At 40.6% G+C, this 16,812-nt stretch overlaps 1 protein-coding gene across 1 annotated transcript in view; it reads right to left on the bottom strand.

The window, feature by feature from the left end:
* Positions 1-3,268: 3,268 nt before the first annotated feature.
* The window catches only part of LOC148866205 (Metallo-hydrolase/oxidoreductase superfamily protein), a 29,189-nt gene continuing 15,645 nt past the window's right edge, over positions 3,269-16,812 (bottom strand). Inside the window, exons 6-10 of the mRNA XM_088979061.1 lie at positions 6,929-6,987; positions 5,664-5,699; positions 5,443-5,552; positions 4,630-4,691; positions 3,269-3,663 (exon numbers count right to left, since the gene is read on the bottom strand). Coding sequence (XP_088835187.1) covers positions 4,634-4,691; positions 5,443-5,552; positions 5,664-5,699; positions 6,929-6,987 — 263 coding nt within the window. The 3' untranslated portion in view covers positions 3,269-3,663; positions 4,630-4,633. The remainder of the gene's footprint in view (positions 3,664-4,629; positions 4,692-5,442; positions 5,553-5,663; positions 5,700-6,928; positions 6,988-16,812) is intronic.

Raw genomic sequence — 16,812 nt, 5'->3', positions numbered from 1 at the left:
CCTGTTGAAGGGGGGCAAGAGTAGAAGGACTCAAAGGAGAAAGGGGAGAAGGGGTACTGGAAGAGCTCCCTTCCGACTCATTCGAAAGATCATAGCACTCAGGATGAGAATCTGAGAAAGACATTGTTTAAAATTACCTAAGAAATGTAGAGGAAAAAAGAGTGAGAATGAAGTGTTGAAGGTTGGAGAGTTTGGAAGTTGAGTTCACTTAAAGGCAAAGGCGCTTAGAGGCAAAAGACAAGAGTGTTGCCGCTAAGGGCCCTATTTAAAAGAGAACGAATGTCCCAAATTTTTCAAGATCCAACGGCTGAGAAGCCACTGCCTCCACAGCCCAATCATGGTGCGTCACATAACACTCATCCTCGGTAGGCGAAATGATGCGCTAGTGATGGCGCAGATCGTCCCTGATCCAACGGATGCAAAACGCCTCCGCAATTGTGAACCAGCCGGGCCACACCCCTGAACACCCATCTTCGGAAGGAGAAACGATGCTTAGGGTGAACCGACTTGTCCACCCACTGTGAACCATTGGCTTATGCGACCCGGCCGTGCGAATGCAAACACCAGTCTGATCAAAAAGTTGTACCGCGTACTGATCCTTAGGCCTCATAGGCCCTCGGCTTAAACAGCCTTCGGCTTCACAGGTCCTCGACTTAAATAGCCTTCGGCTTCGCAGGCCCTTAGCTTAAACAACCTTCGGCTTCATAAGTCCTCGGCCCAAATGGCGACACCAGAGCATCCGCATTGAGCACGCCTCCTGGGTCACTTGTCCGAAGCAATAGTGCTATAGACCACTCGTAGCCTCGGCCCAACTTATGAAGACGAACCAGACAGAGACACAAAAGAGGATGCCACTACAAGGTACACTTGGGTTGCTGGGCTCATTGGTGCTCATTGTTACTACTCTCATCAGTGGAAGCCAAATTTTTCTCCTCGGCCTCGGGAGTGGGGGCAAGTGATGTGGGGTGACCCAACCCAGCCCATTTGAGGTTGGGAGGCTTAGCCCACAAATGCTAGACCTGGGAACGAAACCCACTACAGCAGGAGTTACTATGTTCCCCTCGTACGAAGCTAATTGCGGAGCACCCACACATCCCCGCAAAGCTCTCTGATTGCCCTCGTACGACACCCATTTCAAGCGTCCATCTCCACCTACCTCCTGGCAACTCAAGTATAAATAGGGATGCCCCCCTCCAGGTAAGGGGGACCGAATACAATTGGCATCTGGATTTGGAATTGATCTCAAAAGTTATATTCTAATTCCCCTCTTCATACCCCGTACTAACTTGACCGTCGAAGACTCTGCCTCGGGTTCTCACCCGGGGCCTATGACATATTCTGCCTTGTAGCACCTCGGCTACCTACCTTCTGCTTTTACAGTATTCGGAGCCCTCTCCGCCTCGGCCTGCATACCTCGGCCTCGGCAACAAGCTCTCCGAACCTTCGAAGCCTTCGACCAACCTTTGGAGTCTAGGGGCGAAATTACTTTGTTGTCCTCGGCCATCCCAAGCATCAATAATAATAATAATAATAATAACTGGACCTTTTCTTTTGATTCTCTTAAATCAGAATATTAGTTTTTATTTTTTAAGGTGGCATTTGATAAATTTGAAATCTGAATTTTGAAAAAGCAATATAAATGCTTTTCTACTTTTTAGAGGCCATGTTTGGGAGTGCTTATGTTAAAAATAAGTGCTTAAAAACAAATATTTATTCGAATAAGCACTTATTTACATTTGGTACCCAGCTTTTTCAAGTGCTTATTTTAAAAAATAGAGAAAATTCTTGATCAGTACCCTATACTTTGGCTCAAGTGACAATTTGCTCCCCGAACTTTAAAATGCGATAATTTACTATCCGAACTTTCAAAATGTAACAACCCATTACCCAAACTTTCAAAATGTTATAGTCAAGTACATGTCGTTAATGACAATCAGCCATAAAAAGTAAAAAATGTCTTAAGAATGCCATCTAATTCTCTTTATCAACCATTCAAACATGGACAATAAGGAGACATTAATCTTCTGTAACCCAACTTAGAATTACGAGCCGCTGAAGCGGATTGGACGTAAGCTCTTGTTGCTGCAGCACCACTGAATGAGCAAAGCAACAACTAGAGCTTACGTGGTGAAGCAGCAACAAGAGACCGACAGATCTCCCCATTAATAGATTCAGCAACAAGAGCTTACGTCCGATCCGCTGCCGCGGCTCGTAATTCTAAGCTGGGTCACAGGAGATCAATGCCCTGGTGGAATCGTCGGTAGTGGTGGCAGTTTCGTTAATTCGCCGGTTATGAATGTTCTTCCTGGGAACATTTGCCCCTCCGGCACAAAGAATTCCCCTTCTCTCTCTCCGGCCTCCTTTATTTTCTCTCCCTGAACCACTACAACTCGTTGCAGCAGAGGGATTTTCTTTCCGTTGAAGACTATGGTTTGCTGGACCTAGTTTTGAAGAACTCCCTTTCTCTCTCTCCCTAAACCACTGTAACTCGTTGCAGAAGAGGGGAAGGGAATATGTAGAAAACGCCTGGAACAATGGATGGTTTGGTGGTGGAGACTCTGGTTTTCCATACCTACGATGGTCGGGTGGACGTAGACTGAATTGCATTCTATACCTACGATGAAGAAAACCGGTGACGAACAATTCAGAGTTATCAGTGACCGCATTCTATTTTTTTTTATCAGGTTTCTTGCTCTCCATTGGCCGCATTTTAGAGTTATCAGTCAGATCGTTGGAAGAAGACTCAGGTTTTCTTTAGCGTATGGGAAGTTGGGAACCGGTGATGGGCGATTCAAAGAGGAGACAAATCCTCCTTTCCTTCTTCTTTATCAAATAGTGACATGAGGGTAAAATGGACATTTCATCTTTTTCGTTAAGGATTTACGGATGATAACGGTTGTCAAATGTAATTTAAGACATTAGTTAAACAGTATAGTTAGTCAATTAGTTAAATTTGTCCTAAAAAACAGTATAGTTGATCAAGTTTTATATTTTTGGTTGAGAAAACACCATCTTTTCACTTTTCAAAAAGGTCTGTTTTAACCTTGACAAGGGGTGTCATGAGCATTTGACCATGATAAATGTTCAAAATATCAATATCACACAGAGTATTCTATCCTCTGAAGTAGAATATTCCATTTGTGCCATGTGCTGATCCTTTAAAAATGCGCAACTATTTGATTGGTAAAGCAATTCCGTTCTGTCATGATGATATGGATAGGCCCATGTTTGGTTGCTTTGTCCAAGTTTGTTGAGATTACACAGAATATTTAAATTAACCAAGAGCATTTTCTCAAGCAGAGGATCTGTCATCTGTCAATAACTTCACAACAATTCCTTCAGGTTTAATTATAACTCATACAGGCACTGACAAATTACATTGCTGTGCTTGGGCTCGATAAATTTCTCTTTCAGATGAAAATTAGATAAGACCAGACAAAACAAAAGAAAAAGAAAGAAAGTTTATAACAAGTGTCCCCTTCTCTGCTTATGCTGTATATATTTTCCTCTACAATCCAGCATTTTCTGCCATCACTTCATGAATTGTTTTCATCATTTCGACTAGATATACCAAGAGCAAAAAAATGGGTGCAACCTAACAAGTATTTGTTTTCTCCTTTCCTACCGAGAGGAAAATTTAGTTGTATGTCTTGCACATTTGACCTGCGAAAAAAAAGGAATAATAATGAACTTCATTACGTGTATTATAGATATACTCGCAAGGATAATAATACATGAGAGATCCATACATGTATTACAGATTTATTCATAAGGTTAATAATAGAAACTATGGACCTAAAGTATGGAAACCCGAAAGGTAGCCTTAAGCATTTGGGAGATCTATGTGAACATGTCTTTCAGGGCAAGGATTGTTATAGCAGAGTCTCTAACATGGGGGTGGTGATTCACATAAATTGTAGGGAAAGTTTTTCTACATCCCTACCCACAAGACACCTCCTCCATGTATTGGGAACATCTCTCATAAATGATAAGGGAAATATTCCCAATGTGTGCCTGTGGTGTTCTGTGGGAAGAGTTTGTGGGTAGGAGATCCAAGCTCCTATGATACACTATTCCCCTTGTATTTTGATAGATTCCCCCACCTGTCACTTCTATTTATATTTATGATGCTGGTTGGTTGGTTGTAAGTTTTTCTGGTATCATGTCTTTCCAGCATCATAGTCGAACCCTTAACATAAACAAGTGTCATATCATATTCTAATGAATTTAGTGCATTAAAAAAAGAAATCAAAGCTATGGTGCCCTGCTTCTATTTATAACATTTTATTATAATATTACAATAAAAAAGTTCTTTCATGTTTGGCATTATGTTAATATATAATGGGGAACACAATAAAATGGTTCTCCTACTTTTATTTTTAACATGTTTATTATTAAAAATTAATTTGAAATGTAAGAGCATATGAAGCATACGCCTCTGCAAAGTGCAACATAGGTGCATGCCTACTGGAGGTGTATTGAGGAATTTTCTTAGCACCTAGCCTGGAGGCTGGAGCACACATCCAGTGCCTTTTAAAACATTGTAAACAAATTAGACCCTGCAGAAACCCAATATTGCGAATTTAGTGAAAAAGAAAGGTAATGAACTTCTAGATAGGATGCATTCACCTCATTATAGATCTATGGAGATTCGCAGACCATCATGAGCAAGCTGAACAGGAATTCCTTCTCTGTAGCAAGAAAATAAAATAGAAAATCAGTGATTCAGTTCTTAACATTGAAAATGATGCCTTATTTGAAATTTGCTAGATCCATGACATTTCTAGGCCATAATAGTTTTACAACCAACTCAGACATCTGTACTCCAAGGGTGGTTACTAGAACCTACATAGACATCAACCCAGCAAAGACCTAGGTAGGTAAATCCGATAGCCTGGAAGGTCAACCTTGGTGCTGATTATGACAGCTTCATGGATTTAATCATAATGTCCTTCAGTAATTGGCATCTGTCATCAAAATCAATATTATCATCACCTGTGCTCCATCGCAGCTATTTTGTATCTCAACACGAATTTTGCTCTTCCATGCTAAAATCTCCAAGGCCATATCTTCTATCAGAGTGTAAAGTCCTCGAATATTTTGTCACTATATCAACGTTCTATATAAAAAAGCCTCTCCATAAAGTCTCTATGGGTGCTTTTCCCCTTTTGACCCCAATCTCTTCCTCCTGTCCCCTCCAAAAGCATTGCACTTATCTCCCTCAGCAATATCTCCACCTGTTATCCATCTCCTTTTAGAAGCAATAATGATGATGCCAATAGCAGATGGCAGCAGTATTTTAGCAAAGAAACTGGTTCAAACCAAGTTCAACTGTGACGATCAAGGTGCACAGTTCTTTGATTGACTAAAGCTGGTTTTAATGACCATGTTTCTAAGTTGAAAAAGGAGGTTATGAAAATTGAACTTAAAGGTGTCTTGTACCTTCTAGACCAATCCCTAAGGGCCTCGTTGTCTTTGTGGTGATCAAACTCATGGGTCATCCCAATGAACAGTGCTCGTTTTGGAGAAAGCCTCTCTACAGCTTCAAGAGTCTGAAAGGAGAATTTCTTACTATTAGTGGTTGTTTAAGCAACAGTTCTCTGTTAAAATAAATTACAGAAAATTTACACCTTGAAGTTTCAAATGAGTAAGGAGGGACCAACCTGAGGCAAGCAAAAATGGGTATTATGTGATCCTGTCTGCATGAATTGAAATTTAAATGGTGAAACAAGGGATTTAAGTCTTGGAACATAGCATAAAATATATTTTTTTATTACCGAGCATGGTATAAAAACATTAAATAAGCAGTATAAATCATTAAAAAAACCAGCAACGCAAATGATATCCATTGCACCGAAGTAATGGAAGATGTGATAAAATATCTAACAAGCAATCTGAAAGGGTACTCCATTTCCTAACCTAAGCCTGATGCAGTTGAAATCAAGTCAGGAAACCCGACTTGTAGCCCTAGAGGAAATATAGCAGTCAGGCACATTGAGGATTTGTAATGCACAGCATTTGGATTATAATTCTAAGAATTCAACTAGTAAGATACATTTTAATGAACCATGATGTTAAAAACAGTTATAACTTTCCAATTAATTGAAGTGACTACCAAAAGTCCAAGTATCAAACAGTAAGGAATCTAGTATCTCTACAAGGATTTACCCAGCCTGAATGGCAAAGTTTGTTGATTAAACAGACCTAATTATAGTTTATGATAATCTTGAATACAGTTGTCTTCCAAAGGGAGATGCATAGAGAGGAATCAACAATACAGCAATGTGGTCTGTTTGGGTCACCTAATGAATGCCATAGCCCAGATACTGTACCCAATCATGACATGATCCACTCCTAGAAACTTGTATTGTTAACATGATCTTTTAGCTAATCAGGTGGTGACTTTGGGTGATTAATGAGTTTTCAGTTCAGTTGGTGAAGGTGACTTTTGAAGTACAATAAGGACTATGGCAACACAGAGACACCATTAAAGAAATAATTTTCTTTTCAAGGAAGCTGCAAACCACTTTCTATTGGATCAGCAAATTGCTTGGCCAATGTAATGCCCAAGCAAGGTGAACAGGGATCATTAGTAGACTTTGCTAGAGCACATGATTCATTTTTCTCTATATTAATAAAATGCTATGATTATCAATAGAAAAAACACTTAATAGGATGTTGTCCATAGAATTAGAGTTGGATGGGAGAAATGGGAGTGTCATAAGTGTTGTCTGTTGTATGGAATAGGGTTTTGAACAATAATTTAATAACATGTCCAAAAAGTGATTGGCAGAAATACGTATGCTGATATGGATGAATGGAAAAACTAGAAAGGATAGGGCCAGAAATATATTTGCAAAGTCGATAAATATATAGAAGCAATCGGAGACAGGTACCGCAAGCAGAAGAGGATGAAGTAAAGCCTGACCTTGTATAATGTGTCAAGGATAAGAAGATCCAACTGTCCAGCTCCAGTCTTCGAAATTACTACATAACCAAAACTGATTTAGAAATATAAAGAGGAAGAGAAATATGATTGCAAAGAATACAGTATCCACTTTAATTTACAATACGCTTATTGAGGAAATAGCATTGTGAACTGTATCAACAGACGGGCAGAGAGAGGTGGGGAACTAGGAGGATGATCTCCCCCCTCATTTTCCTTTGCAATACCTTATATGCATATATTATATTACAAGCGAAAGATTGGGATTTACTAAAAGAGATGTGACTCAAACTAATAAAATCAGTAGAATATTTCAGAATAAAGCAAAAGAAATCAGAGAAGGAGACAGCAAGGAGGAGGAAGATTGGAGAAGAAAGGACAAAGAAAGGAGGAGTTCGAATATCTCCTCTTTGCCCTACTCTAATCTTTTATTAAACTTATTTTAGTTACATAAATTACACGGAGGCCCTTAAATAGGTGTCCACATCAGCACTAAACTTAAAAAACATAAAAAAGAGCTAAAGGCCCAATAAGAAAACTTAACATGAAAGAACTAGTAAGAAAGACACTAATGGGCTAGGGCCCATTCGGCCTAGTTTCTCTACACTCCCCCTCAAGCTGAGCATAGATATCCATCATGCCCAGCTTGCTTATATAATGAACCAGCTTTCCTTTAGAAACACCTTTTGTCAAAACATTAGCCAATTGCTTTTCAGAAGCAACAAATGGTAGATAGACTTCTCTTGAGGAAACTCTCTCTCGTATAAAATGCTTGTCAACCTCAATGTGTTTAGTTCTGTCATGTTGAACAGGATTGTGTGCAATGTTGATAGCAGCCTGGTTGTCATGATTTAACATCATTGGCTTCTCACAATTTATACCCAATTCATCTAAAAGTGATCTCAACCACAAAAGTTCAGAAACTCCATGTGTCATTGCCCTGTAAATTCACGACCAGTCTCTGGAACACCCCCTTATCAGGCAACAATTCACCTTCAATCACTGACAAGTTATGATTTAGGTCAATAGGAGTAGAAGCAGGTCGACCCCCCAGTTTCCCAGTCTCTACAAGGAGATCAAGAACATACTTCCATTCAGAAATGAAGAAACCATCCTTATATCTGGCAACTTCAATTCCCAAGAAATATCTGAGTTCTCCCAAGTCTTTAATTTCAAACTCAGTGATAAGAAAACTCTTGAGATGAACTTCCTGAGTATCATTTCCTATAACCACAATATCATCAACATAGACAATCAAGAGGGTGACTAAGGGATCTCTCCGCTTAACAAACAAATTATGATCCAACTAAGTCTGTGTGTATCCAAAAGTAACAAGAGCAGCCCGAAATCTGTCAAACCAGGCTCTAGGAGACTGCTTAAGGCCATAAAGAGACTTCTTCAGTTTACAGACCTTTCCATACATCCCTGGAGGTAAAGACATATAGACCTCTTCATTTAGGTCCCCATTCAAAAGGCATTCTTTACATCAAACTGATGAAGCGACCAGTCAAAAGCAGTAACTAAAGATAGCAAGACTCGAACTGAAGTCATCTTGGCTACTAGGGCAAAAGTTTCTAAGTAGTCAATACCATACATCTGAGTATATCCTTTAGCAACCAAACGGGCCTTATATCTCTCAACAGTACCATCAGAATGATACTTAATAATGAACACCCACTTACAGCCAACCAGTTCCTTTCCCTTAGGCAAATGCACAATTTCCCAGGTATTGTTCTTATGCAAAGCATCTAGTTCAGTCATCATAGCATCTCTCAATTCTGGTTTGGACAAGGCATCTGGGACAAACCGAGGAGTTACATGCGTGAAAACAAAGGCAAGGAAGGAATAGTAGGAAGGGGAAAGGAGGTTGTAGGACAGGTGCTTGGAAATATAATGAGCTGTGCATTTCTGTTTGCCTTTGCAAAGGGCAATAGGTAGATCAAGGTCAGGGAAGGTATCCAAAGTGGTAGAAGAGGGCTGACATGTTATCTCAGTAGTGATGGGAGGAGCAAGAGGCACATCTGAAAGAATGGAAACAACTTGCATGTCTCTGAGTCTTTGTCTCTGGTACCACCTCTGTATAATAGGATGGGAAAGAAAAGAAGGGGAATGAGTAGGAGGAAGGGGACCAGGGATAGATGGCTCAACTGGAGGAGACTCTATAGAAGATTCAATGGGAATTGGAAGAAGAACAAATGGTGACAATGCAAACAACTCGTCTGAATGCTCCCCCTCAAGAGAAGTACCAAAGAAAGGGACTAACTCTACAAATGTGACATCTCTAGAAACAAAGCAAGTGCCACGAACTAGATCAAAACAACAGTACCCCTTCTGTGTGGAGGCATATCCCAAAAAGACACACTTGTAATGCTTTAGGCTCAAACTTATGTCTTTGATGACTATGAACATGGACATAGCAAGTGCACCCGAACACCCTGAGAGGAAGAGAAAATAGATCATTATTTGGAAAAAGAGATAAAGGGAGTTTTAAACCCCATAACCCGAGAAGGCATTCGGTTTAGCAAGTATGTAGCTATAAGAACAGTATCACCCCAAAATTTAATAGGAACATGGGAAGCAAAAAGAAGGCTCCTCGCAACCTCAACCACATCTCTATTTTTCCTTTCCACCACTCCATTTTGTTGAGGAGTGTAGGAACAGGAACTCTGATGAATAACTCCAAAGGTATCAAAGGAGGAGGAGAGACTTCTCAAAATATTCCTACCTCAACCACATGTCTATTTTTCCTTTCCACCACTCCATTTTGTTGAGGAGTGTAGGAACAGGAACTCTGATGAATAACTCCAAAGGTATCAAAGTAGGAGGAGAGACTTCTCAAAATATTCTCAAAATATTCCTTTGCATTATCAGATCGGAATATTTTGATCCGAGTGTTAAACTGGGTAAGTATAAGTTCATGAAACTTTTGTACAATATTTGATACTTCATCCCAAGATTTCAGAAGGTAAATCCATGTGTAACGAGAGAAATCATCAATGAAAAGAATGAAATATTTATAGCACCCCATACCAGGTAAATGGTATGCCCTCCACACATTAGAGTGCACAATATGGAAAGGAGAAACAGATTTTTTATTATTCACTGAAAAAGATTGTCTACGATGTTTAGCAAGTTCACATGACTCACAATGAAAACTCGATAGGGATATTCCCTTAAACATTTCTGGAAACAAATGACTCAAAGCTGAAAAAAACAAATGACCAAATCTAAAATGACATATCATGACTCTATTAACTAACTCTGATAAAACAGACTCCAAAGCAACTCCACTAGGTAATCCGGGACTTTGATCAGAGACATCCAGCAAGTATATCTCATTCGCCTCATGGCCACCTCCAATCGTCCTTTGAGACTTCAAGTCCTAAAAAACACAATAAGTAGAAAAGAAGGTTATGCTGCAATTCATTGATTTGGTTAAACTACTAACAAATAAAAAGGTTAGTGCTACCCTTGCCAGAGATGGGAGCAAGAGACCCATTGGCAAGAGAAATCTTCTCTCTACCCGAGAGGAGCTGGTATGAACAAAAAAGGTTGGGTAGGCTAGTCATATGGTCTGATGCACCAGAATCTATGACCCAAGGAATTCTACGATTACCTGAGGCTGTAGCATGATTTGCAGAAGCACGAATACCTAAATGGGCAAAAGCGGATAGAGGGGATGCCTGAGGAGGAAGATGCAATAGTAGACTCCAAGTGATTTATCAAATTCCCATATCTCTCAAATTCTACCTTCACTGCTGCCAACTGTTCCACAACAGATTTTTCTTCACATTCAGACATTGTGGCAACATTTGCATTCTTGGGTTTTCCAGACTAGACACCCTTCTTAGAGTTGTTGTTGCTCCGAGACCTCTCAGGAAGAAGATTTGGATGAAGCTTCCAACAAGAATCCTTAGTATGTTTCGGCTTCTTGCAATATTCACATATCACTTCCCTTTTCTCATTCAACCCCTTTGGTTTTATTCCAGCATGTGCAAAATGTTCTGAAGGAGGTGGGGTCTGTAGCTGTACTTGCCACCTGCTCTCTTCACTGCTCACCATAGAGTATGCTTGTGCAAGTGACACATCATCCTTGGCCAAGATATTCCGCCTTGTAATATCAAATTCAGGATTGAGTCCTGTAAGGAACTCAAACAACCTATTTCTTTCCACAATTTTCCTGAAAGTTTTGGCATCTTTGGTGCTTTCCCATACAAATGCTTCCATAACATCCAACTCCTGCCATAGTGACTTCAACATCAAATAATAGACAACCACACTCTTCCCCCGTCTTAAATTCTTCACATCACTCTTTAGTTTGTAGGCCCTTGCAACATTTAATTTCTGAGAGTATGTCTTTGTCACACTATCCCAAATTTCCTTGGTTGAATTCATCCACAGATAGTGTTGACTTATATGGGGCTGCATAGAATTTACCAACCACCCAATAACTGTGTAGTTATCCTGCATCCATTTCTCATATGTAGGGTCAGACTCACTCAACATCGCCTTACTACCTGTTAGAAACCCTACTTTACCTCTACCACAGACATGGATCTTAATAGATTGTGCCCACACAAGGTAATTTGTTCCGTCAAGTTTAATTGTAGTCACTCCTGTCAAAAAGGAATCTATGGGACCAACCCCCGACACTGGGATTTGCTTCACCTCACTTCCAGATTGCTCTATCAATCAAACGAAAATAAAAAAACAATGTTTTTAACCTTTATAGACCTAACTAAGGTCAGTTAAGCTGTCAAAAGCCCCAAAACTAGGGTTTCACCATACCTGACCTCTGGGGAGAAAGAGAGAAGAGGTAGCCGCTCAAGCCAAAGCTATCCAAACCACTTCCAACTATAGCCGCCCACTTGTGGAGATAAAAAGGAACCCTCCAAGCCTTGAGCACCACACCCAAATAGCCTCTTCAACTCGTAACTAGAAATTCTCTAGCCGGCTAGGGTTTTCGGAAAAAAAATTTGCAATCCCACTTTCTTGGCAATCTTCGACCAGATTCTGACTCTCCAAACCCTCTACCAACTAGGAAAACAAGATCTCTGAATAATCAGCAATTTATCTCTCCATACACCTTTCGATTAAAAAAAGGTGTATGGGAAAAAAAGGAAAAAAAAGGATAACGGAATAGAGACCTTCTCTGATACCAAGATGTGATTCAAACTAATAAAATCAGTGGAATATTTCAGAATAAAGCAAAAGAAATCAGAGAAGAAGAAGGTGACAGCAAGGAGGAAGATTGAAGAAGGAGAAAGAAAGGAGAAAGAAAGGAGTTCAAATATCTCCTCTTTCCCCTACTCTAATCTTTTATTAAACTTATTTAAGCTACATAAATTACAAGGAGGCCCTTAAGTAGGTGTCCACATCAGCACTAAACTTAGAAAACATAAAAAAGAGTTAAAGGCCCATAAAGAAAAAGGCCCAATAAGAAAACATAACATGAAAGAACTAATAAGAAAGACACTAATGGGCTAGGGCCCATTCAGCTCAGTCTCTCTACAAAAAAGAACTTAAGTTGACCTGAACTATAATTTTAACCCCCTTTGAGGATTGTAAAGCCCTGTTGGAGCTAGTAGGATCAGAGGCTGGGATTGGTGCTGCTTATGTCAAGTTGGATCCAGATATTGTAACTGTTTCCAGGTGGTCTCCTATCTCTAACTCCAAGAGCTTCAGTGTGGAAGATAGAGCAGTGGTTCAGCTGCTAGGCTTGCCTTTTCATCTGAGGAGGCCAGAAGTGTCTCATTCCATTGATTCCCTGTGCTTTAGACTTTCTTTTTTGTGAAAGACTTGCATTCAGAAGCTGTTAGCCTAGTAATGTCCATCCTGAAGATGTGCCCTGGTTGGTGAAGGTGTGTGCAGATGAAATTTTTTACTCTGGTTGGTGACTGCCATTGAAGCTTCCTTGTGGTGTGAAGGTAGAAAGGAAGAAGAAGAGAAGGTTGAGGAAGATTAGGTACTTGGACTTCAGAAAGTGGACAGTTCGAATTTATTTGAGATTTCGCTAATATGGAAAGTCTTTGGGAGGAAAGGGAAGAAATCAGATGCTGGGTTAGACCAAGTAGCAACAAAGAAAAGATGTGATCCAGCCCAATAAAATCAGAAAATAAATCTCAGGTTATAGGTAGAAAAGTGAGAGAGAAGAAGAGAAATAGTAGAGAAGAGAAGAAAGGATAAGGAGAAGATGGTTCAATCTCTTCCCCCCTTACTCCTATAATCTTTTATTAATCTTAGCTTAACGAGAGCAATTACAATACTTCCCTTAAAGGGGCGGCCAGATCATAAACATACTTAAAAATAAATAAGCAAAGGTTAACAGGCACATAAGGACAAGGTCCATTAACAAACATAACAGGTAAAAGACAAAAGATGACATATTGATGCACTAGGGCCCATTCGGCCCAATCTCCCTACACTCCCCCTCAAGCTATGCATTGATATCAATCATGCCTAGCTTGCTTATATAGTGTATTAGCTCCTTTTTGAAACACCATTTGTCAAGACATCAGTCAATTGCTCTTCAGAAACAATAAATGGAAAACAAACTTCCCCTGAAGCAACTCTCTCCTGTATAAAATGTCTAAAATGTCTATCAACCTCTATGTGCTTTGTTTTGTCATGTTGGACAGGATTATGTGCAATGTTGATAGCTGTTTGGTTATCACAATATTTCATTGGCTTCTCACAGTCAATACCCGATTCTCCTAGAAGTGATCTAAGTGACAATAGTTCTGAGGCTCCATGTGCCATTGCCTAGTACTCTACCTTAGCTTAGGATCTAGCCACTACAAACTGCTTCTTACTCCTCCATGAAACAATGTTCCCTACCACCATAGTACGGTATCTCGAGGTGGACCTCCTATCATCAATACATCCAGCTTAATCTGCATCAGTGTATGCTTCCAGTTTCATGTAGAGTCAACTTGAGGAGATTCTTTTCCTTGCAAATCTTTAACCCTTTTTTCGTGAGGTTGTTTAATGCCTTATCACCTTGCCCATTGTTTCTTTTTGTTAATGGCTAAAAACAGTGCCATCACTTCCTCTTCACACCCCTTGAAGGAAATGCCAAGAAATTCATTTACCTCCTTGATGTTCGCTTTCACCCATTCATTGACACCACCAGTTGACTCTTGGGTCAAGCTGCCATTGGCTACTACTTCATCTGCCTATGACAGTTTAAGGATGGGTTGAACCTCCCTAAATTCTGCCTTGCCTATAGGCTATTCAGTCGACAACTCTACCTCCTTCAGTCCCTCTTCTACCACTAGACGGGTTACTGACAATGCCGCCACCCCTGGGACCCCTTCATGATCAACCTCAGTGGATACCACAAGTTCCTTACCTGAACGGGATTGTGATGACGATCACTAAGAGGTTGGTGAGCTTAGGTTCTTCTCTAACTGGCTGGGAGCCTGGAAATGATTGATCGATTTCATCCACCCCGGATGAAGGCCCATTACCACTGGCTTCTGCAGCAATCTAATATGTTGGTGAGCCTTCAGTTGATGATCTAATTTCTCTTGCATGTTCTCCTCGTATACCACTACTAGCAGTTGAAGCCTACCTTTTTTTTTTTTTGAGAATAGGTTAAGTATTTCATTAAATAAGAAAAGAGAATACAGTGAACCTGCACAGCAAGACACTGAACAGGAAATTAAAAAAAGAAAAAAAAACTTTATACATCCCAAGGGCTTCTGTTCAGCTAGAAACAAAAATGTTGCAGTTGTCAAAAAAAGTGTTGTAAGGAGTGTTCTTGAACAATTTCTGAGAAGCCACCCAAGAATAAATTCTTCCCCAAAAAACTTTTAGAACTGAATCAACTGAATTGTATTTGTCCTCAAAAGGCCTCTTCCTCTCTGTCCAAACTTGTCCACAGAACTGCAGGTGGAATTACTCCCGAGATGACTTTTCCGTTTTTTTCTTTGATAAACTGGCTAGGTTCCAGCTCTAAAGTAACTCCAAAAGGCCTTTTGGAAAGCACAAGGACACCTCAAGGCATCTCAAAGCCTTCTGCCAAAGCTCCCTTGTAAACTTGCAGTGAAGAAATAAATGCTCCATGTCTCCAGAGCTTTCTCCACACATTAAACATTTGCTGGGTTCCATCAGCCTTTCTCTTTTTGCTAGGTTCTCAGCAGTCAAACATTTTCCTAGAGAAGCAACCCAAGTGAAGAAGGCAACCTTGGGTGGCACTGTAGTTTTCCAAATTTTATTCGAAGGAAAGCTAGTCCCTTCATCAGAGCAAAGTCTGTTGTAGAAAGATTTTACTGAGAAAAAACCTGAGCTTTCCCATGCCCAAACACTTTTGTCTTGTGTTGAAATGTCCAACCTGATAGCAGTAGCACTCAGAGATTCATCAACTCCAGCCAAAGCTCTACTTCCCAGTCATTTAGATTCCTTCAGAAGGAAGGGCTCCAAACTCCAGTCCCTTGATTCTGTGAAAGTCTCTGAAACTAGGTAGTCCTTCTCTTGTGAAATCTCGAAAAGGGTTGGAAAGCTCTCTTTGAGAGATCTGTCGCAATACCAGATATCATGCCAAAATCTGATTTGTTAAGGGCCCAGGAATAGGATCTCGTCAAGGGTCGGTCCACGGGAAAAGCCTCTTGTTTCCCCTTGTCCCTTCCTTTTCTTGAGGTACCTATCTTGACGCCTTGATAGTGATTTGTTCAAGAGATCACCAACTCTCCTAACTCTCTTCTTGACTGAATATTCGATGCCTTTGTTGAATAATAGCAGCTCCTTAAATAGGAGAATACAAGAGGTAAGAGTTCTGCTCTTAGGGAGACTCTATCTTGATAAGATAAGACTGATAAGATAAGATAAGCCTCTCTTAATTCTAATCTAATAGGATAAGGCAATCTATTCTATTTTGATAAGATACGACTGATAAGATAAGATAAGTCTCTCTTAATTCTAATCTAATAAGATAAGGCAACCTAATCTACTAAATTAATAAGATAAGATAATCTAATCTAATATGCCGAATTGATAAGAATACTGTTGCTACCGAATTGGATAGGGTGAGAACACTGGATCATTGTTGCTGCCGGAGGTGGTATTTCCTCCCGATAAACGCGTCCATATCATTACTCCCCTCCTGGACTAAGAGCTTGTCCTCAAGCTCGAACGCAGGATATGTGGCTTGGAACTCGATCAAGGGGATCCAGGTGGCTTCGACTGGCGGTAGACTGTCCCATTCTACCAGAACTTCAAGAATACCTCGATTGATACGAGAGCGAACAAGAGTCCTAGGTTGGCGAATGAGTTTGCCTTCTTTCAAGGGTGGCAGGGAGGGGACTTGGTCCGGAGGAGCACCCGTAAATGGTTTTAGCAAGGAGATGTGAAAAACATCATGAATCCGACTGCTCTCCGGCAATTCCAGCTGGTATGCAACTGCGCCGATCCGCCGCAAAACCCTGAAGGGGCCATAGAATTTAGGGGCTAGTTAAGGGGCAGCCCTGTGGCACAAGGAACGTTGCCGGTAGGGCTGAAGCTTCAACCAAACAAACTGACCCGGTTCGAACGACAATTCCCGATGGTGCTGGTCATAGGTATGCTTCATTAGGAGCTGGGCCTGCTGTAAGCGAAGGTATACATCAGCTAGAAGGGCATCGCGCTCTTGTAAGGAACGATCAATCTCCTCCAAACGAGTAGAACCGGGTTCATAGGATAGCAAGCGGGGAGGGTCTCGGCCATAGACGACGCGTAAAAAGGTCATGCCGAGGGAAGAATGATAGGCAGTGTTGTAACAGTACTCGGCCCAAGGAAGCCAATCCACCCACCGTCGCGGTTGGTCACCCACAAAACAACGAAGATACATCTCGATCGTGCGGTTTACCACATCTGTTTGACCGTTGGAC

Source organism: Nelumbo lutea, chromosome 3 (genome assembly GCF_056320005.1).
Source record: "Nelumbo lutea isolate HS-2025 chromosome 3, American lotus-T2T, whole genome shotgun sequence".
In the NCBI taxonomy this organism is placed as follows: Eukaryota; Viridiplantae; Streptophyta; class Magnoliopsida; order Proteales; family Nelumbonaceae; genus Nelumbo; species Nelumbo lutea.
This window is presented reverse-complemented; position numbering and strand designations above follow the sequence as displayed.